We start from the raw sequence: 27,067 nt of genomic DNA, 5'->3' as shown, positions 1-27,067 counted from the left end.
AGGGATGACTGTCATCTGCATGCTACTGGCCTGTTATTTGTGCTTTAATGGAGCTGTAAAGCAATTCTAGTTTGCAAGCAAGAAACCACAGCATGAAGGTGTCTGTGAGTGGGGGGGTGTTCATGTGTGTGAGAGAGTTGGGCTGCACCATAGTGATTACATAAACACATAGCATCGGGACCTTACATGACAGATGTCTCCTCTTGCACTATTTCTTTCTCTTATGCAACAACTGCTGTATGTGTGTGTGTGTGTGTGTGTGTGTGTGTGTGTGTGTGTGTGTGTGTGTGTCTGTGTGTGTGTGTGTGATTCAGAAAAGCCGGTGTTATTTTAAGATTATGCCACTGTTAGTGTTTGGAAAGGCACAGAAACAGTTTTCATCCATGTTTGACCATAACAAAAAGATTTAGGTGTTTTTGCATAAATTTTTTGTTCCTTTATCATTGGAAAAAATATATGAAAATGTATGTTGATGACCAAAAAAATCATATCTGTGGACAAAAGAGTCATTTCTTTTTCAAAACAGATCCAGTATTTTCTGACTTGGCCCTTCCCACAGGCATTTCTAACAGGTCAATCCAGTGCCATGCATTTTAATTTAACAGAAACCATTACCAGTAAGACATATTTTCTAAAAAAAAAAAAAATTAAGAATGGGGTTTGTCTAATGTAAATTAGCAGAGCTAAAACAACAGCAGTAACTGAAAGCAAGGAGGCAGAAAGTGAGGCTACTGAAAGCTCATTGCTGGTCATATCAGCAGCCTTCAGCATTGTTTTAAAGGAGAAAAATCATACATTTTGCAAGCAGTCACAGATGATTTTCTTAATAATGATGTATTGTGTAACTTAACAGAATATATCGTTGTCATGTATAAATGTTTTGTGTGACAAACTGCATCAGTTAAATAGACATACAGCTGGATCTTGTTTAACTGGTATCTTATCATAGGAATCTTAAGTGTTGAACCTTTCCAACCCCTACTACATTTAACACCTCAGCTATGAAGATGAGATCCCGCACCTTCAAGTTTATTGAATTTGAAAAAACCAACAAATATTTTGGATTATCAAAGAGCATGCTGTTGCAAGACTGGGCATAAACAACTTTTCAAGTTATTCTCTCATTTGGCACTACTTACATGCACTCACAAGAGGCAACCTCCAACACCGTGTAGCAATAAAAGCTTGTTTTAAGAACACAATCATGTGACAAGTTTTCGGGAGAGCACAGGGGTTGGATGAGATCAAAGTTTTTGTGCATTTTCTTTCACTGTGTGCACAGTGTCGATATCAGAGCAACTTTCTCGCCGCATTTAGCTGCTTTTCAAATCTGTCCAGCAACTTTTCTCTAACAACAAATCTGTAGAATTTTTATATAAACTTTAGGTACAGTTGTGCTTATATTTATTCATACCCTTTCATTTAAGAAGGAAAAAAACAGCTGCCTGTAAAATAATCTGAAATTGACTAAAGTAATAATAAATAAGAAATTTATGAAAATCATTGCATTATCTTCTAATTCTGGTTCAATATGATTTTTTTTTTAAAAAGCAAACAAATAAGATAATTTATTACATATTACATCACTCATAAACTAATATTTTGTTGAAAAATCCTTTAATGTTTTCGCGACAGTCAGGTGTTTTCTGTTCCTCTCAGTCAGACTTCTGCACCTGTTGACAGGTATTTTGTCCCACTGTTCAAAAGAAAAGTGCTCTAATTTGTCCACGACCATTTTGTTTGTTTGTTTGTTTGTTTGTTTTCTTCAACTCAATTAAATGAAAAAACAGTGTCTTATATTACTAAATTATATTTTTTTTGTTTTTTTTTTTTGTTCATTTTTTAAGTCTCCAGTTATTTGAGTGACTGTTGTAAATTCAGCCTTTTCTTTAATGAAAGGGTATGAATACATATGAGCACAACTGTATGTTTAGCACAGAGAAGACAGTCGCAAACATCGTTCCAACTGTCTGCTGTGTGTAAACTACTGTTTCTAACTTTCTCTTATCATTTTATTTTATCATTTGTAAATACTACCAAAATCACTGCAAAGTTATCTTTAACTTAACTAGGTGGAAATTTTATCAGAAGATGCTGTGCTTCAAAAAGACCTGCAATCTCAAATGGTCAGCAGGTAAACTTTAGTCTTTTTTGACTGATTTTAAAGCACAACCTCTGACTTTTCACCCTCTGCCAACAGAAACAGAAAGCTGCATTAGATACAGCATATGCAAGCACGGGGCATAGCGCAGGAGAAAACAAATGTCCTACAGAATGAGAGTCGAACAAGGCAGAATGTGAATGTAATGTGGCAACATTAATGTGTATTACATCATCTGGTGAAATTTAGCTACTTCAGACCTGCATTAGAAACAGGTGGCAACACTATTTGCTCATGCTGACATGCATACCAGCACAACCTGCATTAAACTTTTCAAACTGTATCATGTTAATATAATCTGAATCTCTGTTCATTTCCCAGATTGCCCAACTCACCTTCCAAAGTCATGAACAAACTTTTGTTTGAATTCTTATTTATTCTAATCAGTGATTAGAAACATCTCATTGCTCCCTTCTGCTTGCACTCTTTAACTTAAGCTTGATTAAGTTTAGCTAAAATAAATTACATTCCTGTCCATCTATCAGACAGGCATAAGACAGGAAATTATTTCTCCCATTCTTACCCCTGGTAACAATGAAAATAAGCACATTTTCCCCAAATGTGGCACTATTATGACATAAATGCCGGGTAAACTGTGAAACCTAAAATCTTTTCACTCCTCAAAGCATTGCACAGTGGAATATGCCTGAATGAGTCTTTGGAGTTTGTATGTGTTCATACTTTTCATAAATCCTCTGTCCCCGCATGAAGACCTTGGCTTCACTGTCCAAAGGGAAAGTGCCGTCATCCTTTCTGAAACGGTAAAACAGCTTCATGTCTTTGAACTCGCGGTGCTCATCACACACTGAAAACAACACAGAGCCAAAAAACACACTTAGTTTTAAGTGCTCCTCTCCTGCAAGAGTTACATATTGTCACAGTTACACACAAGGAAAGCATTACTTGAAAATATCTTTGATTTTGGCTTAAAAATAAATAAATAAAAAGGTAACTCTAGGATGTACTTTGAAAGATGTTTGCAGATGGCCGTTATAAAGCTCATGATACCAAAGATGATCTTAAAGTGTTATTTTAGGAGACCAAAAATTTGGGAAAGAGAAAACTTATTGTTATGTATCTCTTGTTGCCAGCTTGGCTAAGCTAACCCCTTGTTGGCTGCATCTCTTGTATGACCAGAGGCGCCATGTGGGCGGGGGGGGGGGGGGGGGGGGGGGGCAAAGAGATGTACAAACTAAATCAGAAAATCATTAAACCTTCATTAAAAATAATAAATCCTTTTTTTTTTTTTTTTTTTTTTTTTTAAAGAGGTTGTAATAAAATATAGCAGTAATATAAACTGATAAATCATTTATATTAAAATAACCTAGTTAGATGTATGCACTGTGATTTAACCCTTTATTGGGCATTCAATAAAATACCTTCAAATTCGAAATTTTAACCTAAAATTGTCCTTCTGGTATGAACCAAGACCTCCATTCTGTTGTTACATTAACAAAAAAGAAGTTTCATGCTGAATATGAAAGGAAACAACGTGATCAAAAATAGCCACTTGCCCCATAAAGGGTTCAACACAGCCCTAGATCTTTTATTATTCCCACAAAATGCTATTTTTTTATCAGCTTGAACCAAGTGAAGCAAAATCAAATATCTAAAATTTGCAATCCAGTGGTGGGGTCTTTGCTATTGTCTTTCATAGGGCCCAAATTTCCTGGCAGCGCCCCTGCTGATGACGAATCAACAGGAATGCATCTTGATACTAAGTAGTAATGACTCCCACACTGGTGTCATTACAAGGTATATAATAAGTGAGTGGCATAAAAATTGTGCAAAATAAAAGTCCAAAAAGCAGAGACCCAATTTGTATGAATTATTATCATGTCAAGACAAGGAACAGTGTAGCATGAAAAGAAAACAGCTGAGAAATTCTAGCCTATGCCGCCACATGGGTCATTTTATGCTGCAACCATCTGCATGGGCTGAAGTTGACTAATGACAAAAGAGTGTTGCACAAACAAAAATGTCCTTTTTTGGGATCGTGGGAAGTTTAATTGTTTATTTAAACCAGTTTGTATTATGACAGATAAGTCACTAAGATAAACATCATTACTCCATTCATATAAAGTTTGCTTAAGTTGAGATGAAGTTGTATCTACTGAAGAGAACGGGGCCGCCTTTTCTTTCTGTTCCTTTGTTTGGTGTCTGGTCAAACTGTACCGGACCAAACTAGCAGGGAGACAATGAGAATTATCTATTAAGAGGCAGTTTGCGTTCTCAAAAGCATGCCAGGCCCTTGACATTAAAAAAAACACAAAAAAACATACCAAAGATTAACCTTATGAACACATGCACAGCTAAGCCTTACCATGATGAATGATGCTCTGGTCTAAAAGCTTTTGCATGATCTTGATGGCCGTGTCTCGGTCTGAAGCCTCCTTGTGTTCAAGCAGCCAGTCAATAAGCTCCTTGGCTACAAAGCAGTTTGGGTAAGTTCGAAGGTGGTGTCTCCGATCCTTAATCACCTTTCCCTCATGGAGGCGCAGCCTGAACACAAGCAAACAAGAGGCAGAAAGTGGGATTGATGTGCCATTCCTAACAAAAAAGAAAACTGGTGAGCATTTTAATGAAGGAACTTGTCCTGCAATGTAACTTTATTTTTCATTTATTTATTTTCAAGAGCTTTTGGAAAACCGCTTGATGATTTCATCTTCTGTTTTAATAATCTGTTGTGGTCTCTAAGACAAACACTTGTCTTGGAGTGGAAAGCCTAACATAAAAGTCAGGATTTTCTTTAAAGGACAGCCAGAAGGTGACTTTTTAAAAATAAAATTAAACCAAAAATATGTACTCCTCGTGGCACAAGCATGGTATTAAAACACCATCTTCGAAGACTTAAAATGTACCCGTCTATATTTCAAGAAGTCATTGAAGAAAATAAACTAAAATCCTCGTCATGCTTCTACAGCTGGCCAAATCCTCAATTCACACTATCTCTGTGTCCTCTACCTGAACCTGAATGTTGTAAAACAGCCCAACAGCCTTTAGTCAGGCTTCCTGCAGCTAACTAGTGTCCCTTCAAGCCGAGTCTGTGTACAGCTGGCTAGCATCACTTTGGATTAGGAATGACAGCCAGCCAAACTGTCCTGCCGAAACTTAAGATGAGCAACAGACATGCAATCAGGCCTTGTATCATCCTTTCCTCCTCATGCTACAGATTGTTTCTGTCAAACGACTTGTACTATCACTTCCAGGTTGAATGCTCAATGAAACAAATGCAGGTAAGCTGAGCTTCAGGCTGAAAACATCCATGAAGCCTCACTTTCCATCACATTTTGCCATGGTGTAACAAGGGTTTATTCACAACTATGATGTGGTCACAAGACTTCCTACAGCTGCTGTATGTCTCTGTAACATGACTATTTTCAGCCCCCGCGCTGGGGAGAGATTCTTTCTGAGATATAAAAACATGAAGGGACACTAAAGCTTCAGATTCAACGCAGCTAGAGCACCGTTACCATTATCAAGAAGTATGTTGCTCATGGTAAATAAACTTGTTTTTAAGATAACAACAAACAAACAAAGGCATAGATTAAGTTGACATCCTACTTTTAGAGAAGCTGTGTTTCATAGCAGGTCTAGTTTTATACTTGCAAATACTCAGTCTCTCTTGATATCCTTCGGTCTAAGCAATCAAGTCAGGATGAAGCAAATTACAGAGAAAAGGTAAAACACTGATGGAGAGCATCAATTATTAAACCGAGCAGTGTGTGTTCTTATTGTAGTCTGTAACAAAAGTGTTAGCCTGCAGCCACACTAGCAGCCATGAGAGACTGTATTCAGACAAAACAACGCTTTGAACTAAATGCTAACATCAGCATTCTAACATGTCCAGACAAACAATACAACATGGCGATACCATGCTGGCGCAATGTTTTCCACTGACTTGCATTTTAGTCAGTGTTCAGTTTCAAGTCAAGCCCCTTTGATTGCACAAGATTAAATTCAATGGTCAAAATCATACAAATGAACAAACATAACTGAACACGATAATATGATTAATTTATGAATAGTTGCATTACAGTTTGTGCAATCCATCCGGCTCTGAGACGGAGCTCATCGTGGATTTACAGTAAAAGTCATGGTAACACTGAAGCCCAGATTTCATGAAAATCCAACAAAGCAAACCAGAGTGGACTACTTTAGAGAAGGAGAGGATCTGCAGAAGGCGAAAACAAATACATACAGAGACAGATAAGTTTTCTGTTGCAATCTAAAGCACTCTGGCCTAGAACAGCAATATCCCTGCGGACTCGAGGACAGCTACCCCAAGCAACCCTACATTCACTGACACCAGTCACGCTGCCAGCTGGCAGCTCCAGTGTACAGCTGTGCCAGGGACACTGACGATGACACCCCCCCCCACACACACACACAAACACACACAGATAAGTAGAAACACACTCAAAAACTAAGCAAGAGTACACTGCGGTGTGTGGTATTAACAAAGTATTAATTATTTATAGTGTTGCTTTGTGAGACTCTTCCAGTTTTTATTTCAAGGAAACGGCACACAAACTGACTCCGATTTTCACATCCAGGATGATTTAAAAAAAAACCTGTTCTGTAGGATTTTTTCCCCCCATACTTTAGATGAGGGCTGAAATTCCAGGAATAAGTGCCATGCTTCCCTAATGAGCCTCTATTCATTGGTGAGGTCATGAGGCAGTAAATACCAGTTATGGAGCCACTCTTTATGTACAGTACTGTAGGTCAAAGGGTTCAGTATGTCAACAACACTGCCTGGGTTATTGGTACAATTCCCTGATAGGGTGAATGGGAAGGGCATGATGATGATATAGGTTTTCCAGCTTCAGGGTAATTTGTGCAGTTCAAAGGGCACTGTATTAGTGGAGCAACAAAAACAGGGAGGAGAGACTGGTGTGCTCGGACAGTTACGCAATCCTGCAGAACAAAGGCTTGCAATACCACAAGGATGTGCAAGTTAAATAGGTGAAGAGCAGGAGTGTGCATGAGGATGGGGTGGGCATGTGTGGATGGATGTCTTTGTTTGGCTGAACATGCTGCAGAGAGGCTGCAACTATATACAGATGTCAGACGAGCTTCCAGCACCCACTTCTTACCCGTAGTGCCTCATATCCCATTTTGTCCACATACTTCTTGATTCAGACAACTGGGACAAACAGTGATAAGCAAACATAAAAACAAATTCCTTCGCATAGTCAGAGCTACCACACCACAGCAGACTGGCCAGTTTGCAGATGATACGGACCAAATAACCTTAACTTTCACCAGATAGCCCATCAGCCGGCGTCAACCTGAAGCAGGACTGACCCACCCACCTCAGCTGTTCTCCGGTGACAAGCACCTCTGCCAGCCGCTCCAGTTCTGTTGCCTTCTTCTGCATGGTGGTCCCGATCCGGTCCATCTCTTTCCTAACAGAAGAGACACACATCAGAAATCAGTTCTGCCTTGGACCTGAGGGGGGACATGTAAACCTACAGCCTATGTGTTGGTCTCTCTCTCTCTTTTTTTTTTTTTTTTAAAGACTACGATAACTTAAGTCTATAAATAATGTATCAACTCGCATATTACTTACCCTTCGAGCACCATGGAGAGCGAAGTAAACTGAGTTATCCCTTTAATAATAGTCGTCAACAGTTATTCCATGCCAGGAAACACATGGATTCAGCAGAGACAGTAGTCCAGACTTGTGTCCAAGTGTCAGTGTGCCAGAAGCAGCTCCATCAGCAGCGTCTCATTCCTCGAAAGCCTCCAAATATCTGCACACACATAAGTCGATGCATGCATGTGCTTCCCGTTGCAAGCTCCCCTGTTTATGTGGCGCTGTTTGGATGTTGCATTTGTAAAAGAAGAGAAAAAAAAAAAAAAAGCAGCTCAGTTTGTTTGTCACTGTCACCGCCTCACCACACGGGATGAATGCACGTTTTCTCCACGACGATGCACACAGAGCCCATCCACAAAGCCCCCGCATTGGGAGGATTCTGCTATCGTCAATGGGGGAGTTGACTTGGAGGCGGGGCTACAGATTCGTTTGGGTGCACTTGATTTCTACACCGCGAGGCTTTGGAAGGGGAGGGGGCATGGATGGGTGGGAAATATGATGCGCGTCGAACCTATGAAACATAGTTTTTCTTCCTATTTTAAATTATTTCTACCAATAGCCTGTGAAACACAAAACAAGCTGATTAACTGATGGTTGTAGCAGCAAAAATCAGCCATGACTAACCATGTGTAACCTCAATAACAAAATGTAACAACTCCACGATTTATACAAGAGAATAAAAATCCAGTCCATGCCAATGTCAGAGCAGGGCTGGATGTGCGTAAATAAGAAGCTATAAAAAAGCTTTGAGCGCGCAGGCTGTTGGTGCATGTTGCTCCAGTATCAGGTGAGACAACAAGCAGAAACATGTCCAGAGCTGAAAATGTTTTGTGTTACATCACACACTTAATGTTTGACAAGTTGACACAATAAAGCTGACACTACACTGCCTCATCTATCCTTTAAAATAAGTGCTGGATTCAGTAAACCGACCAACTCAGTGTTTAACACAAACCTGATGCAGGACTTCAATCGGTGTCTGGTGAACATAACCAGCGCTTCCACTATTCATAGATGAAGTCATCCGTTTCTCATTGGCTACATTGCTAAACGTACATGTGTTCATCCCACAAATCCATTTATTTATTTATTTATTTATTTGTTTGTTTGTTTATTTATCTGTTTATTTATTTTATTTTACATAGTGACTTTGTGGTCTTATTCATAATTTGTTTGGTAGCATGTGTTCTCAGTTTGGATGCCATCTAGTGGACAGAGGCATAAACCAGACATGTTGACTGAACTTGATGGAGAAAAAAGTATGTTTTGAAATATATTTAGAATAGGAATTGACCTTAGTCGTAGATGTAACAGAATGTAATGTAGGGTAAATAAATATGATGGAATGAATGTGATGGATTGTCCATAATGACAAGCATTTTTTTTTTTTTTTAATTTTTCAAATACATTGTTTTCCTTACTGCAGCATCTCCAGTTCTGCTGCTCCTATATATAACCATAGACTGCTTGAATCTCCAGCACTCTGCAGCGTACTTAAAACACGTTTCCACAGATGGTGTGTACAAGAATGGAGTGCACAGACTCTTCTTTTTATGTGGATCCACCAATCTAATTTTTTGTTTAGATATATTTCTACAACTTTTCCACAGGTCCAAAACTCTAACTATTGATGTTTACATGCTTGCAGAAAACATTTGCTTAAGTCATTCATCATCTCACTGGTACTCAAGATACTCAAGGTACTAAGCTCATAAGAGGACTCGGGAGGCGGTATATTTTCCTCATCTTAAGGTTGTTGTTTTTTTCTTAAAAATTCAAAGTGGTATTTCATTTACATTTTTTAAAAAAAGCTTTATATTTGACACGCTAACTAGATACATGAAGCTTTCATACAAAAAAAATCCACAGATAAATTAGTTAAATTATTTAATTTGTCATTATCTAAACTAAAACTAAAACGTTCAATTCTGACATTTAAAACTGGCTGAGTCATCTATAAAGCCTGTGTACAAGCGCAGCATCATGATGAATGGATATGCATATTTTGTGCTGAAAGAGGAAATATACAGTGACAGTACATCATATGAGTAAAAGTATTAATAAAGCAAGTGCTATTGTCTGTCGATTAACCCTGTCCTGGATTAAAGTGGGACAACGGAGCAATCTTTAACCAAACACAAGCCCAATTTGGTCAAAGATGGCAATCTTGCAGCCATATAGACTTACTAATGCTTTAAAGGTGCTCCTTTTTCACTCACTGTCAGAAATGTCACTAATTTTTAAATGCAAATTCCTGCAAGATATTATTTTAGCTATGACATAATTATTGTCATTATAGACCATGCAGCTGCAGAATTATCAAATCTAATCATATTTATATCACTCGCACATTTAAAAATCAACCAAAGTTGACCAGAAAGCTCAACAATTATCAGAACCAAACAAAAAAAAACATTTATAAAAACAGATACAATAAAATAAGTTTTTAAAATGGGCTTTAATAAGATAAAGAATACCCATGTTTTGAGAAAAATAAGAGTTTTCAGTTTAGCCTTGAATGTATTTTAATTTATTCATGGGGGCTAAGACTTTGAAATAAGGAGGATGCTCTTGAGGTTTGCAGCCATTATGGAAAAAGAATGTTCCTCTTTTCTCAGTCTTTTAGATGCAGAAACAAATAAGAGCAGTTTATTTGCCAGTCTAAGACAGGTAGGGGTAGAACACGGCCAGAGGAGTTCAACATGGCGAGCGGCTTCTTCTAGAGCTTTAAATTTTATTTTACTGGAAGCCGGTGCAGATAAATGAGGATGGGGGGATGCTGTCTCTTTTCTTTGTTCCAGTTATGAGTCTAGTGCCAGCATTTTGTATCAACCACAGAAGAGACAGAGCACACTGAGAAACACTTGAATAACAGAAATCTAGCCTGCTGAGGTGGCCGATTTTAAGTTTTGAAGGAGAGCCTTGATTTTAGCTACACTTCTGAACTGGAACAAAGAAGATTTGACTTGAGTTTATATGTTTATTAAGGGCCAGGAGGCAAAACAATTCCCAGATTTCCGGCCTGTTTGTTGATACTGACAGAGCACCCAAGTGGCTGGCTTAGGAACAGGTGATATGCAAATAATAACTCCTGTATTGTCCACATTTAACCAAAGATAAGTTTGCCAACCAACCTTTCAACTAAAGAGGGCATGTTGTAATTGATTTGATAAATATGTATGCATGACTATGAATAAATACATATTGTTTACCACAAATCTTTGGCATGTCAAGCTTCAAAAGCAGAAAATAAGTTATTGTGGCTCAGGACAAAAGCAAAAGCTTAGACAGTAAATCAGGGGTGGTAGTTCACTGAAAACAGTATATTTTCTGGGTAAAGCTAAAATAGAATAAAGACGCATTTGGATTTGGACACAATTCTTCTGGGCTTGAGGAAGAAAATAGAACTTTAGTGCAGAAATTAGTGTGTAGGAGGAACAAGAGGAGGAACCTTCTAACAGGAACGTCTTTTCAGCGGTTACTCAGAGGAGCAAATCAATAATACCTCAGATTTGTACTGAGAGCAACTGTTTAACTCCCAAAGGCAAAAACACTGAAGATAAAATGAAGGATCCTACAACAACATGAACAAGATTTGGACCTTTGAGATTTATTAAATATTTTCTTTACAGCAAAACTCCCAAAAGTATATTTTTGCTTTTCATCTTAGCCAAGAGTTGGTGACAAAATTATTTTAAACAACAATCAACTTAATTATTAAGTTATTAAGTTAGTAAACACAAGATGTGAATAACAAAATAAAGAAAAAAAGTTCACTCTATTAAACAAATGAGTGTTTGTAGGGTATTTTACTATAAACATGAACATACATAGTTGATACATTTTCTTTATATTGTTAGTCCATGGTTTGCGTCAAAGTTAATATGAAAAGAAAAAAAACATGAGCCAAGAATATATATCATTTTCAAATATAAAATGTCTGGAAACAACTAAATCCACTGATCTACAGGTCAAACATCATAGGTGCATAGAAAAGAAACTGGTCTATATCTAAGTGCTTACAACAGGCTGCATGTAACAAGCAAATGCTTTTTTATTGACCACAAAATGACAAACCAAAGCTTTCTTACATTTAATCAAGAAATTGAAGAGAAAATACAAAAGGAAACTATGAGCACTTCTGAGGTGGTGTTCAGGGGTTGTTTGGGTCAAGTTACTGTGTAGTTTTTTTACAAACCCGTCGCGCTGACTGAAAGCAGATCATTCAGATGAACGTTGTCATTCAGCAACATAGACAGGAGTAGTTATTTTGAAAATGAAGACACTGAAGTAATTTATTAAATGCTTAATTATGAGAAGTGGTTTTGGTAGTGTTGCATTCCTTCTAATGTTAAAGAAAAAAAAGTATTCAGAACATCTTGTGAAGACCCTCTGTGCACTGTATCACATGAATGAAATATTTTCCAACAGCTTAATTAACCATCAGATTATTCCTCATCTGACTGAAACTTTAGGTACCAGTGATTTGTGTCACAGTCCAGAGTTCATTTCACATCATTTGCATATAAGAACCTTAGAAAGGGTGATTCATGAATCAACGTTAAACTTCAAACGAGTTGTATAAGTGCAAATGTGAAGTTAAAGGCACAGGAAAAGACAATTATTTACTAAGTTAAATTTAACTGATTTAAAAAAAAAAAAAAAAAAAAAAAAAGCATTATAGGACATCGCTTCTGCAAAGCTTGCAAGACGTCAGTGTATCTAAAATTGGGCTTTGGTGTATCACAACACTTCAATACTGGGTCAAACCCATGTAACATTCAGTCTAAGTGAGACTTCATTAACATTCTTTTCAGAAGACAAAACTATAACTCGAATGTGAGGCAATAAATCAATCAATCCTCTACAACAAGAATTGAATATATTCATTCCTGCTGCCCAAGTTTTGCAGGTGCTCTTCAGATCCAGTAGGTGTCTCCCTCCACCCACATGACTGTTAGAAAGAGGAGGCAGGGATTGAAGGGGGGCAGCCGGGCTGGATGTGCTTCAAGTGACAGGAGTGGCACAGAAGATGGCCGTTCAGAGGGTAGCAGCGGTGACCCTCCTCGTCATTCAGTTCCATCTTACAGTCCTGAACAACACAAAGCAGGAACAAAGATGAGAACATCTACAGCCGGAGTTTAACAGATCTGGAGGACAGAAACTCCTCTGCTGTACTACAACTTTCCTGGTGGGCCTGTACCTGCGGTTTTTAAGAAAAATGTCTTCACAGAGGGATTTAAAGTTAAGTTGCTCTTCTTGGACTAAGTGGAGAAATGAATGAGTTGGTCACACCTGTCTACTGGTACAAAAATAACACACTGCTTCTCACAGTTCACTGATTTTATTCTGATGAAACGAAAGAACAGCAGCTGTCAATCAGACTTTGGCCAAGAAAAAAAAAAGACAGATGATAAAGAGAGGATGAACAGTCGCATACCTGATTTACTCAGCACCACATAATTACCAAGACGGCAATTAAGATCAGCGATCTACTCATTATCACTTCTCTTAATGAGTGACTCTGAGGGTACATGGCTTAGAGCCACATTTTCAAATGCAAATCTTACTTTTCAGATTTGTAAGAGAGAGCTAATGTGTTTTCACATACCTCACAGTGATAACATTCCACATGATAGTCTTTGTCCATGGATACAACCCGAATGGTTTCATCAGACCCCTGGAAGGAAAATCAGGCAGACAAATTCAGCTGAAGCCAATCTCAGCAGAAAACACCGGGCTGTCTTATTCTATTCAACTTCTCAGTCTGAGAAAGGCTTCAAAAGATCAATAACAGCAAGAGGACTTTTGATGCAAGCCAATAGTGGAATCGTCTGTTTTCAACAATTCTCCTCTGAATCACAAGCAGGCGGCTCAAGTGTTTTACAATTATCTGAACATAATGTTGCTGCATTATCACTGCAGTTTATTTTCTGATTTTATTTGTAAAAATCAATGCATCACATAGCGAAGAGTTGTTGGCTCTTCGCTATGGGATGCACAGCTAAATTTTAGTTTGATTAAGCTTAGATCATAACTGAGCCTGTTTGTTACCCTGTATTAAAAATGCATAAATAAACTTGGTAACTCAAAGTTTGACAGAAACTGACCTTTAATAGTTAATAACAGCTACATCAGCACTGATGGTCTGCAAGTTCTGTAAGTATGTTTGTGAGAGAGTTAAAAAAAATCTTTGAAAGATATGTAGGGGAATGATTATCAGGTTTGTCCATCTATGTTGACATTATTTGCATTTTGGGTGTATTATTCATGAAATTCTGAAACCTTACTCGTAATACCTTGGTTATATATATTAAAAGAAAAACAAATTAACCTGCTTAGTCAGAATGATGGTGTTGGATGTAAATAAAAGTGTTGTAGGTGCAGACTTTAAATACATTTGCATGTGCAGCATACTTACCATGTTGTATAGGACATATATGTGCTAAACTATAAACTATAGTAATTTCTTCCCATCTCACCAAAATGCAACGCTTACAAGTGATTCATCAATGTTTTTAAAAATAATCATCTACATGTAAAATGTTAAGATTTTCTGAAAATGAAGCTGTCAGTGTTTGAATAGACTGAGCTCTAAGACGTACTCTGATATCTCATTATTAAAATAGAATAAAATGATAGCTACACAGACGGACGGTGTCTTACCTCTGAGGGCAGGATGGGCTGATTACAAGCTGCGCATTTAGGGGCCAGGACCCTGAGAGGATTAAGATCGAGAGAAACTTTGCTTGAACTTCAGCTTATAAAAAAGTTAACCACAGCAAGTGAAGTAAGTACACTCCTTCTGTTCAAATACATTTTATCCAAAAACAAAAGCTACTGTTGAAACCAAACAAACGGAGCCCCCACTCTGTCTCTCCTTTCACACATTCAGACTCGGCTAAGCAGATGCCAGGTTTGTGTTGGCTCACCTCACACGATTTAACAAAACCATGAAGGCAAAAAAAAAAAAAAAAAAAAAAAAAGATTAATTCAATACATGATTTGTGAACATGTGGCGGGCACCTGGTCCTCTGAGAAAATAACAGCTCTCTCAGTGTGCATGGTCAGGGCTACAAGTCAAAACACACACTGTATACACAATAAGGTTGGTCTGATTTAATCAGCAAAGAGAACATGTGGGGGCTGCCAGACAGTGAACGAACACGTGCTCAGTGGTGCTGTACGTGCTGTCCCACAGGCTACAACTCCAGAGCTGCTGGTGAGGTTCTACAGGTGTTTCTGATGGCAACACCTGTGTTATTGGAGTTTTATTACCTTTTTAATGGTTAACAAGCACAATACCCCCCCCCTCCACACACACACACACACACACACATACATACAAAACCTTTATAATTAACAAATAGATGAAAGCCTGGATTTGCTCTTGTGTGTGTGGCTGTCAAATTTGGAGAGAAGCAGCCACGGCCGAATGCCGCTCTTCACACCTCTAACTCAACAGTGATCTTTTCTCCCTCCCCCTCCTCCTCCAGTCATGCCAGACTAAACTTCTCATGTGTCTGCCACACGTGGCAGGGAGAACCTCAGGCAGCCTGCGCAGGCCTTCTCAATCTGATCCAGCAGTCACAGTGCAAAGTTAACAAAGTTAACTGTCTGTGTATAAGATGCCTCAGGCCCTTTTCCTCGTGTCATGCTGTCAAGTTATTCTATTTGCGCTTCTATTTTCTTCAAACGCCTGTAAAAAAAAAAAAAACCCAAAAAAACCAAGGCATGATACTCACCGGTGATAATCTTTGACACAGTAGATCTTATTTTCAGTGTCCACAGTGAAGGGTACTCCATCTAGGCTCTCATTACAGATCACACAGCGGAAGCAGCCAGGGTGATACGACTTCCCGAGAGCTTGTAGAATCTACAGAGAAGAATCAGTCAAAAGTATCAAGACATTAATAATAACTTTACTATTATTTATTCCAACAACAACAAAAAAAAAAAAATTTGTATAACCACATGGCTGTTTTTTTCCCTTTTGAGTTTATAGTTGTCATTGAACCTTGGATGACAAATAATATAACATGTTTACACAGTGAGAACTGCAGCATGAGGACAAACAGAGATGCACAGTCAACCTTCCCCCGTCGTTATCCAGATGTGCACACAGAAACAAATTCTAAGTTTCTCTCCAGCTTTGACTCTCAAGGCTAGTAAGCAAGACAGAGGTGGCAGAGACTTACCATGTCCATAATCAGATGTCCACATGCGTTGCACTTGTCAGCAGACTGCTGGAAACCAGAGTACTTAAACAGAAAAACAAGTCAACAATGTCATTGGACTTCAGTTCTGGATAAAGGACATATTTCTTGAACAACCCATAGAAGTCTGTGTGGTTCAACAAAACTTGCTCATTAATATCTCTTAAAAGGTTCTCCTAAAAGCTTATCTCTACAGTTTGTAAGAAAGGAAGCTTGTTTTTAGGTCTGCCTGTGACAGGACAGAGAAATTACAATCCTGGATAACGAGGTTGGAAGATCAGAGTTTAACTCCACTAAATACAAGTATTTGATTCAATACTATTTGCTGTTACACAAAAGTTGGACTAATAGTTGACAGTCAGTACACTGAGGGAGCAAAACTAAACCCAGTTTAATTCAAAGTGACTTTGATTCTTATTGCAAAGGCTAAATCTTTTGGGTGAGGGGCAATTCGGCGAGATTTTGTACTGAGTGCGCTCCTAAACAGACACACAGAGCTACTGAACGTGTGTCAATGAGAACAAGAAAATAAAATATGAAAACACTACATGAGTGTTGACTGTCAAATCCATTACAGATATTTTCTGAGTTTCATTGTGTTGAATATCCAAACAAACACTCTGCTTGTTTCAAGAATTACATTTTTGCAAAGTGCATGTTGTCAAACTCTCCAAGTGGACATGGCCCAACTGCACTCCAACCTATAAAGCAAAGCAAAGCAGCTTCTCCAGTTACTGACCTCCTTCCAGTCCCACCCACATGAGGAAACTGGCATGAAGGGGCTGCATGAGATGCCAAAACTGGGTCACAGGGTCATAGTTGAAGGCTGACAGAGTACAGGCTGCTTACACTGTGGGTTTGTATGAGTGATACCCCGTAATTTTAGAGATTTCTATCTAAAATACTTTGTGTATCCGTAGACTTTCGGAAGCCCCAATTAAGATTATTAAACCACGCACCTGAATTGAGGTATGTTGAATATTGATTATGTATTGATCACTCACCAGGAAGTCCTCCTCACAGAAAACCTTCCCTCCAACATAGTAGAAAGCCTTCCCTCTTAGCCTTCGACCTACAGAAGCACAAGTCTGTTTGAATCATTTGGGTTTTTACCTGAGACTTAAAAAAAACTTAACTGTTGGAAAAAAGGCATTATTCTTATTATTAAGAGATAAAAATAAGTACATTAATGTGGAATAGAAAAGGCAAGTCAGTGACAAATTGTGGAAAATCCTGCATGAGCCATGAGTTTAACTTGGAAAAAAAATGGTTTCAGCTCTAATGTATGAAGACCGTTGTGATTAATTACATCCATTCAAAGGTAATGGGCCCTTCTGCAATATTCATCATATCCTGCTGAACCCCGAGCAGATAAATCAGATTAGGGATCTATGTGGTGTGCTGGTATCTTTTTATAATATTACTGGGAAACCAGGCAGGGCACAATGAGACAAGGAGCACATCTGGATCAAACACGTGTGTGGAAAATACTGATTACATCCAATTACCAGACAGGTGCAACAGATTAAGCACCCTGCTCTATTTGATTTCCTGGTTAACCACAGGCCAAGGCTTACAATGACCTCCTGTTCTTCTTCTTTGTTCCTTTCCAGTGTCTTTCCACATGGTTGGTATGCTTCCTGTCTGTGTATGGTCTGGCTTCTTATAGTAAGACACACACACACACAAACACACTCCCTAAACCTTATGCTCACTTCACATAGTTATTCTTGCCCAGGTCCCACAGGAAGAGGGAACATTCCTCACATTTTCCGAGTGGGGAGATTAGGGGAGGGAACAGAAGAGTAGAGGAGTGGTTAACTTGAGTGAACAGCAGCTGTCTTTCTTGCTCTGTTTACCTGGTTGTTTGTACATCATCCACTACTTCCAAACCTCCAGGTTTAGTCCAAGAATTTTCTTTGTTTCTTTAGGTTAGAAAAACAAAAGAGAGCTCCACCAAAGCATGACCATGGTGTTCTCATCTGAAATCTTTGCTACCAACTTGATAACTTTCTTGTTAATTGACAGTCATTATTCCAGGCGGTACTCTGCCTCTCACCCAATGATTGCTGAGATAGGCTCCAGTTTCTCCACCACCCTTAATGGAACTAAGCGGTTCAGTAAATGACTGACTGACTATTCCTTTACTTTGTAAGAGGGTCAAATAAAGACACAGTTTGTCTCGATTTTATAAAAAAAAACCAAAAAAAAAAACCCTTGTGAATTGTTCTTTTTTTAAATCAGTGGCTAAATAAATTGATTAAATTGTCTAAACTAGTTTTACACAATTACATTATCTTACTTTAATAAAATGATAAAAATCATGCACTAAGCATGGTCTGACCAAGGGTCACACAACACAATCTCAAGAGAAGAAAAATTGTTCTGATCATTGCCAAGGTGTGGATCTGGCCTTGGCTAATTATTGACGGACATTCCTGGGAATGTGTCCCTAAAGGAGGGTGGGAAGGATGAAAGTGAGTTATGGGCCATTCTTCTTCTTCACATTCTTGTCCCTTTCCCCGTGAGTCAGAGTAGGAAGGCTCTGAGCTTTGCAGAAAGATAAGAGCTTAATTAAAGTCAGGAGTCAAGACCGATGGCTTGAAAAGCACCAGAAAGAACTATGCCTGTTGGCACTTTCATAAAAATGTAAAACACCTGAGGGACAGAACAAAACACAAAGCCATTTTCTAATTAAACCATTCTATAAATTCCCTTGTGTAATCCCATTTTAAAAAAATAAGCATTTCACAGTGACCCCGCCATGACTTCCTGATCAAGCTTCAACCTTGTCCTGCCCTTTTGCCTTAGTACATTACCTAAGTGAGACTTCTCTTCAAACGAGAACTTTTACTGTAACAATGTCTAATTTGAAGATTAATTTCAGCTGGGCCTGTCACAATTTATAAATCGTGTCATCATAATTATATGAGATAAATATGCTCATGGTTGAATAACCATCAAATCATTAATCAGCTTGAAAACAGCTGAGTGAAACTGACAAAAATGTCCTATTTCCACATTGTTTTTCATCAGTTGAGCTGAGTGAATAACAGCTAGAACTTACGCCACCGTGTTGCACACTTTCCTCCCCTGTGCACATGGCATACCTGCCATTTGCAAAACAAATGTTTTGACTAAAAGGAAAACAAATGTATACATTTTCTTCTAGATCTCCATTAATAAAGAAATTGCAACAAGACTTAGTGACAGCAGCTTAAAAATGAACAGACATAATGGAAGCTTTAATTGTAAGTACTTACAAAGGAAATAAATGTAAAATTTGATAATAACGACAGCTCTGTTCATAATGAGACTTAATCTACTCTTAAGTAGCTTCCTACTCTGGTAAACACAATCAGGCACTAAAAAGCTCTGATACATAAAAATATAAATGCTTTGCAATTAGGGTTGTGTGTGTGTGTGTGTGTATTTCCAACAATTACTGGATACATTTCACAGATAGGAAGTGGTTTACAGACCTGACAAGGCCTGATCTCTAACTGGAGTAGGGCTGTACCTTAAACAGGCCTCCTGCAGTGAAGTGCAGGACCCCAGACAGCCTGACCTCTCTTAGCCACCAGGAATGTGCTCCTATGCCTCTGTCACTTTAATGGTACTGAGTGACAAAGGGCATGTTATGAAGTTTGTGTCCATAAAGTCTTGTTATGCAACTAAAGTGCAGCACTTGTCTTGAAATGCTGTAAAAAGAACCTTTGAGGAAAACAAGAGGAAAAGCTTCGAACTGAAACCAGGGAACATTTGACAGCACTGCGGTTTACTGAAAGAGTGCATGAATAATACATATGTTCCTGCATACTGGCCGTGTGGGGTGGGATGCATGTTCCCGCTGAATGGTCTCCCTGTCCACACTATGCTCCTACTTATTTACAGCTGGTATAACAGCACCTACTGTCCTCCTGGAGCTCAGTAAACTGAGGGCCCATGCAATCCCTGCATTCCTCCCAAGATGAGATGCTTTTCCCTGGGGCCACTAACAGCGAACACAACCCTAATGTCCTCACATGGCACAAGCTATGAGAGGTATGTGGTGTGTAAACTCTCCCCCCCCCCCCGTCTACATAAGACATGAGCCTCAATGGCTCCTCTCTTTTATCTCCTCTTTCTGGAACATGCATGGGACAGAGGGTTAAGGAAAACAGAGATGTTTATCACACATTTGAGAGCATAACTGGGGAGGTCAAAGGTGCTGTGAAGTAATGAGCTTTAGCAAAGGGGTCACCGCCAGTGACATGAATACTCTACATATCCACAATCAGATAATTGGGGCAAAGATTTTTAATTGGGTGCAGTGAAGAGCCAGAGAACATCATTGTTGTCTGGGTATGAAGCTGCAGGTCAGCAATGCATCAGATGATGCAACCAAGGTCATGAGCTTCAACTGACTGGTTACTCAGGGAAGCTTTGTAAAATTACTCAACTTAAACAATATGAAAAACAACTTGAACTATTTTTGTTTCATTGAAAATAACTGGCTTGAAAAACGTGTGTCGTCTGAGGAAAATGCACTCTTTAATTTAGCATCTATTAATCTAAAACTCATTCAATTGTCAAATGTCTCACGTCATCAGGTAAAAGAGTCAGGCTGTGTGTCTTTGTGTGGGCTGGTGAAGAAACCAGCACACCCAGAAACCAAACACCAGCAATATATGACGGTAATCTCTTAATAATTATGTGTTTTTGCATGGCAGAGGAAATGTCTGAAGACCCTGCCACTTTCATTCACCAACACAGGATCTTTAGCAGCCTGTTATTATGGGGATGAAATAAGCTTTGCATGTGGTGAAATTAGCCCAAATGGAAGTCTCAGAGGAGACAGGGTGTGTGAAAGTGTGTAAACTTACTGCAGGCACTACAGGTGAAGCAGGTGTCGTGGTACAGGCTCCCCATAGCCTGGCAAGCCTGGTTGGCTCCATAAACAGCTTTATTGCACTTTACACAGGCTCCTGGAACGCAGCAAGTCAGATGAAGACAGACAAATAAGTAATCACAACAAACCACCGTGCTATAAATTATACTTGATAAACAAAACAGTTTCATCTCATAACTGTACTATAAGCTCCATTATTATTCACACAAAACAGGAAAAAACTTCACAAGTCAGGAAGCTAGTTTAGTGAGCTGCATTACTGAAAGGGGGAATTTATCCCTGTCTGCTTATTTGACTTGGCTCTGAGACCCGCAGTTCTGTTAATAAAAGAGCCTGATTATAATCAAAGTGTGCCAGCTCTCTCAACACACACACACACACACACACACACACACACACACACACACACACACACACACACACACACACACACACACACACACACACACACACACACACACACACACACAGTTTGTGTGCCTTGATATCAAGACACTGGAGTCTACTCAGTTATAATTCATCCATTCATCCAAGCCAAACTTTATTTAATCAAAAGTTCAGAGAAAATAAGCCATGTTAATAAAACAAACCCACGGCAGCAACAGTTTTCTCAATGCTCTGTGTTGGGTGAAGAATACAGATTCTGGACTTTCACGTCACCAAATCACATGCGAGCATGCCAGGTCAATTACATAATCTCTCTTTTTGCTTTGGACAGCTCCTGAGTGACACAAGGTTTCCGTGTGATCGATGCGTTGCTATTTTTTCTGCTTAAGATGTAATATTTTCCAGAAAGCCGACATAAAAATATCCATCATCCACTTCCATGCTGTGCTCTGCAGTGTCCTTTTAATGGCATGTGACACAAGTGACATCAGGACTGCTGAAAGGTAGTCAGCTACAAGTTGGATCAACTGGATAAAAGTATGAAATGGCTATTCAATCATCAAGTATCAAAGATAGACACTGACAACACTGATGGAGGCTGAATGTGAGACCCAGGTTTCTCTTTAAGTGTGGGAATGTGTGTGTGTGTGTATGTTTTTATAGAAAAACTCCCCAGAGACTGGACTGGAGTCTAGCAAAAAAAAAAAAAAGAGCCGCCCAACCCTATTTCTCCTCGCACACTGACAAAGAAACTTCTGTGTTCACTGTATCCAACACACACCACACAGCTACCCCTCCAAAAACACATTGTTACACTAAATAACCTTCTTTAACTGATTCTCCTCTAGGGCTTTTGGTAATACAATATACAGTTGAGATATAAATAGTGCAACTAAGTCTCTCCTCGTGCCACCAACACATCATCAGGACCCCAATGGCTGGAAAGATGATTTATATATGAATAGAAGGATATTATTAGAAAGCAAAAGAATGTTGCTCTTATGTAAACCATTTTGTTTACACAAAAACATAAGAAAATAGTTGCAAGCTGCTGTAGTTAGCAAGCGATGACCCCTGAAATCTAGTTTTACCATGCGAGTCAGAGGCAGTAAGATTCTTAAGAAAACATGCTAGATAAGGTACAGCACCTCTACAAATATGCCTCTTTTGGCCTTTGGCTTGAGTTCCATATACTGGAACAGTGCAAGAATTATTTAGGGAACTGGTGGCTTCAAGTGGGGGGAGGAGAGAAGCAAAACACGTAGCAAAAACCTCTCCCCTCCCTATCCCACCCTCACCTCTTCCAGCTGTCAAAACTAAGAGTGGATGGCAGCTCAGTGGCCAAAATTCCACTGACAGAAAAACAAATAAACAAACAATTCTTGTCTAATATTTACCGAAGCATTCTTTCGATTTAAGAGTACATTTTTTGGTACATTACCTCTAAAAATGTAAAATATATAACTGTGCTAGCTATTAGCGCTGTTTCCAAATGCTCATTTGTTAAATGTACATTCACTTGCTTTATTGCCAACTACTTTTTTTTTTTTTTAATCTTAATGGGAAAATGGTTTTAAGCTGCCACTGACTGGGAGGCAGCATTTACAGAGCTGGTAGTTTTATTTCTTTACCAATTTGCCAATTAGCCCCAAAGTATTAATGTTACATTGGTACTGAAGAACAACAAATTAACATTATTTTTTAACATGGCTACAAAAGTAAGTATCCACTGTTTATTTGTTGAACAACCTGTACTGTTTTCAAGTGTGGAAATATTTTCAAACTTACATGCACAGAAAGACTTCTCACCCAGAGGTGAGAAGTCTGTTAAATTCTGTCAACTTCCGCAGGCTTTATATTCTCAGACAATGACACACACATGTGTGCGATGGGATATCACATACACACATGAGAATCAGCTTCCAAGAGCCTGCCAGCACAGAAGCGAAAGCCAAGAATCCCTGTGAAGAGTTAAAAAGATGCTCCTTCGACAGCCAGATGGGATAAATTAATTCTCCATCTTAACACTAAACACTCCAGTGAATGTGTGTGTGTGTGTGTGTGTGTGTGTATGTGTGTAACTATGTGAAAGCTAGAGGAATGGCGCAGGGGGGACTCTACAATCTCCAACCACTTCACTCTTAGATTAACTTGTCCATAAATCTCACATCCTTTTAAGATCATGTGGCCAAGGACAAAGACGCATCCACAAACTTGTCCCTCGATCTCTACAACTGTCTTCTCATCTATTCATCTGCACCACAGGCACCCCCAAACTTGTCTGGGACCCCATGTCCCCGTTCCACTTTTAAAAGTTGAAGCTTCATTTTTTAAATTCCTGCAGACATTCCTCTGTGTTCCCCTAGTGCAACCATTTGGCAATGAACTCGTTCTCTTCTTTCCCAGAACCTACAACTGCGGTTGCATGTCCACATAATGTAGCAGTGGAAACATGGCCCCAAACCCTGCCTAAAGGCACACCATGATGGATCAGGTAAACATTTCCATTCATTGGTAGACGATTTAAAAGCACACCATCACTGCACTCTTATTGTCCAGAAAAGCAACACTTGAATAGTCAGGTCAAATTCTGAATGTCTTTTAAGACAATATGTCTAAGAAACACGCTTCCACAAGTGTTGGTTTTTTTTTTGGAAACCATGACTCAGAATGAGACACAATCTGGTGGGAAACTCCTAATAGGGACTACAGCACGTGTTCACTATGCTAGAATGAGAGTTGGGGGGCAAAATAAAGACAAAAACATAATGTTTATATGTACATGCACATACAGTGTTACTTTGAAACCAAAATCTCTACTGGCTGTGCCCTCCTACACATCCATAATATTCATGTTGTGAGGCTATTTATGAGCCTTGTCGTGACAGTGATGTATGCCAGAACATCTTCTCTTACACACCAATACAAGCACACAGGGGGAGCTGAGGAAGGCTGTGAATTGCAATCGTGACATTCCAGCAGGAAATTCCTCCTGCAAAGAGGTGAGGGAGAGTGGTGTGTGTTTTTGTAATGGGGAGCTTTGTGGCTTCAAAGACATCATCCATCCCACACTCATTATCTTTCCTCCTTGAAGCGGGAAATCCCATTTCATGAACTGCCTTGGCTTCGAAGACATGGGAAACACGGGCCTCAACTTTGCCTGGAACGCGCTAAACATCTTTCCTATTTTCTGTTTCTGTATCTGACACTACACTCCGTTAACTGGGCTCAGAAACAGGTATCCCAGAACCCACCAGTGAAAATGTCCCATACAGTCCACATTGTGAAACCAAAGTGCTACAAGCACTGAAATGACAAACAGATACTTGAATATTCTGCTGATGATGGACATTCTTTTCCAACCCACGCGAGTAGCTAACACAATCTCATCAGTCCTACCCCACCCACATCTGCAGGCACAAAGACACAGATGCTTGTTCAAAGGCCAGCTCTACCAGTCACAGGTGTTATGGTTTGTCCACATGTGCTATACCTCAACACATGCAAACACATGCATGGCATGCACAAAGTAAAAAGATAAATGTACAAGCGCGGGTCTGTGCAAGCAGTTGCTCCTAGTTACAGTTTAAACAGGAAGGGACAATAATCATCAAACTTAATGTCATACAGATATGACTGATGTGAGAAGCTCTCACTAGTTACTAATTAATGCTGTGTTTCATAAACTTATATCTTTGGGAGGAGACAAGAAGAACTGCAAAACACATTATTCTTTCGAGCATCTGCCTGGTTTTTTTTTTTGGTTTTTTTTTAACTGCAACAGGGTTTGTGGGTAGACAATACATCACTTCGAAGAGGAAAAAGGCCAAATACATTTTTAAAAAGTTCTTGTGTCACATCCCACAGAGGACAACCAACACCAGCGTCATCTGCCTAAAAAGTTCAACTATACTATCAGTCAAGACCAAAAATCCTGTCAGCAGTGGAGCTGCACTCAACTTGAAGCCACAGAAAACAGATAAAATGTTTGTCTGTGTGTGAAGTAAGCCCTGACCAAAAGAAAAATGACAAAGTGTGTACGTGTGTAACATGAAAAAACAAGTGTGTTTGTGTTCTGTCCTTGAGCTGGCTTTGGAGCATCAGCCTCACTGACAGAAATCCCTTTGTTGATCCTGTTATTCTGAAGTCTTACCAAAGTAGTCCGCATTGGGTTGGGCATCCATCTCTTTTTCCAGTCGCTTAGTGAGGGCTTCTAACTTTATTTCAGCTGTAGAAGGTGCCTGTTCAGAGGGCTCCATGAGCACAGACTGAGCGGGTAGCTGGACGGGCCGGGAAGAGCACGGCCCTTCAGCTCCAGCACTCATGACCTGTCCGCTTGGAAGTATTTGGCTCCGACCTGGAGTCTGGCTTGTGTTTTTGGAGACACTGACAGGGTTCAGGGCAACAGAAGTCACTTTGGCTTTGGGTTTAGAGGTTTCAGGTGATGTAGGTAGGACAAAACCAGCTGCCATGGGGCCATTATGGCTGACAGAGGGATTTGATGCTGAAAGTGGCACAAAATGGGCTGAAGGCTGGGTGGAGGGTGGCTGCACATGAAAATCAGCACCTCCTGTGAAAGCACTCAAAGGCAAGGCAGGGATCAGGTCTGGTTTTCCTGAGTCAGAGGGCTCTCCAGTTCTACCTCTGGCTGTCCCTGAGGAGTTGGATGGGCTTAGACTGGCAGCCTGAGTTTGCTGTAATGGAAGACTATTGATGGCTGAAGGTGCTTGCAGGTTGTGGGGTTGTGGCTGAGATGCACTGGTCCCAGACTCTGACAAAGATGGGGGAAGCTGGTTTTCTCTGGATGAGGCCCAAGCAGCTGGCGGACTGACAGGCTGCCGAGCATGTGAAGATAAATTTGGAGCAGAGTTTCCAGAACCAGGAGGAGAAAGGCTGCTGTGTTGAAACAAACGCTGCTCTAAATGTTCCTTATTATCGTAATTACTTCCGTAGGCAAATCCCCTGCTCGCTGTAAGTTCAGACTGGATACCTGCGTGGTGTTTCGGCCCCTCCAGCTGAGCATACTGACTCCCAGGCGAGGTGCTCGGCACAGGGCCAGACAGTATCGGGGGCTTCGCCGATGCCTCACCCGGCTGTCTGTAACTGTTAATGGGCGGTCTGTCCTTTGTATAATAAGTGCTGTTATGGCCTCCATTCATTTTAATAGCCTGGTTGTTTTTTGCCATCTCCTCTTGTTGTTTCTGCATATGTATTTTGGTCATTTTGGAGGCAAAAACTCTTCTAGTCTCTTCAAAATCCGGATTATTTCCTGCATCCCTCCTCATTCGAAATAAGCCATCTCTGGATGCTTCATACATATTTAAGTCCTCGATGAACTTACTCGCCTCTAGTCCAAGATCCTCGTATTTATCCATTCTGAAAAGATGGTTTACGAATACTTAAGATAAAGTTAAGTTACAAGTGGTTATATTTAGACGCTAAAGCTTAATCACAAATTAAAAAAGAAAAAGTAATACTTCCAGAGTGAAAATTAAGCTTGGACTCTTCACAGAGGACAAAAGTCCGCATACAGATGAAACTTTTCTATTTTTCCAACCTTTCCGTCCCTTAATCCTCCTCGGTGAAGAATAAAAAAAAGTTTCTTCTTTCCGGTGAAACTGTCGGTCCGACCAACTCAGCTCAGTTCAGCCCAAAAGAAGCCGCCGTCTGACTGATTATAAATGCGAGCAGATCTCAGATCAGATACCCTGGACGATCCCACCACAACCTGCCTCCTCCTCCTCCTCCTCCTCCCGCTGCTGCTTTACAGTCCCAGTGGGAAACATTCATCCAAAACTTTGTCCAAAACA

General features: G+C 39.6%; 2 protein-coding genes across 4 annotated transcripts in view; both read right to left on the bottom strand.

Moving 5' to 3' along the window:
* Positions 1-8,065, bottom strand: part of deptor (DEP domain containing MTOR-interacting protein) — a gene marked incomplete at its 5' end in the record, with an annotated part of 36,584 nt that extends 28,519 nt beyond the window's left edge. Inside the window, 4 exons of one of the 2 annotated variants that reach the window (XM_079240789.1) lie at positions 2,843-2,966; positions 4,485-4,663; positions 7,480-7,572; positions 7,737-8,065. In XM_079240789.1, the coding sequence (XP_079096915.1) occupies positions 2,843-2,966; positions 4,485-4,663; positions 7,480-7,572; positions 7,737-7,750 (410 nt within the window). Of the gene's footprint in view, positions 1-2,842; positions 2,967-4,484; positions 4,664-7,479; positions 7,593-7,736 lie in introns of those variants that run through there. The other variant, XM_079240788.1, reaches the window with a different exon arrangement.
* Positions 8,066-11,447: 3,382 nt separating this feature from the next.
* Positions 11,448-26,955, bottom strand: limd1a (LIM domains containing 1a). 2 transcript variants are annotated; one of them, XM_079240795.1, is made up of 9 exons: positions 25,411-26,955; positions 20,845-20,946; positions 16,984-17,051; positions 15,962-16,024; positions 15,509-15,639; positions 14,430-14,481; positions 13,375-13,443; positions 12,967-13,027; positions 12,838-12,855 (listed from the first exon to the last, which is right to left on the bottom strand). In XM_079240795.1, the coding sequence occupies exons 1-9, from the start codon at positions 26,630-26,632 to the stop codon at positions 12,848-12,850; spliced, it is 1,776 nt and encodes a 591-aa protein (XP_079096921.1). In that variant the 5' UTR covers positions 26,633-26,955; the 3' UTR covers positions 12,838-12,847. The 2 variants fall into 2 exon arrangements, with proteins under 2 accessions (XP_079096920.1, XP_079096921.1); XM_079240794.1 differs by lacking the exon at positions 12,967-13,027 and having other exon boundaries at positions 11,448-12,855.
* Positions 26,956-27,067: the final 112 nt, after the last annotated feature.

This window comes from Telmatherina bonti, assembly GCF_933228915.1.
Source record: "Telmatherina bonti genome assembly, chromosome: 5".
Taxonomy (NCBI): Eukaryota; Metazoa; Chordata; class Actinopteri; order Atheriniformes; family Telmatherinidae; genus Telmatherina; species Telmatherina bonti.
Note: the sequence above shows the minus strand (reverse complement) of the source record. Positions and strands in the feature narration are given on the sequence as shown.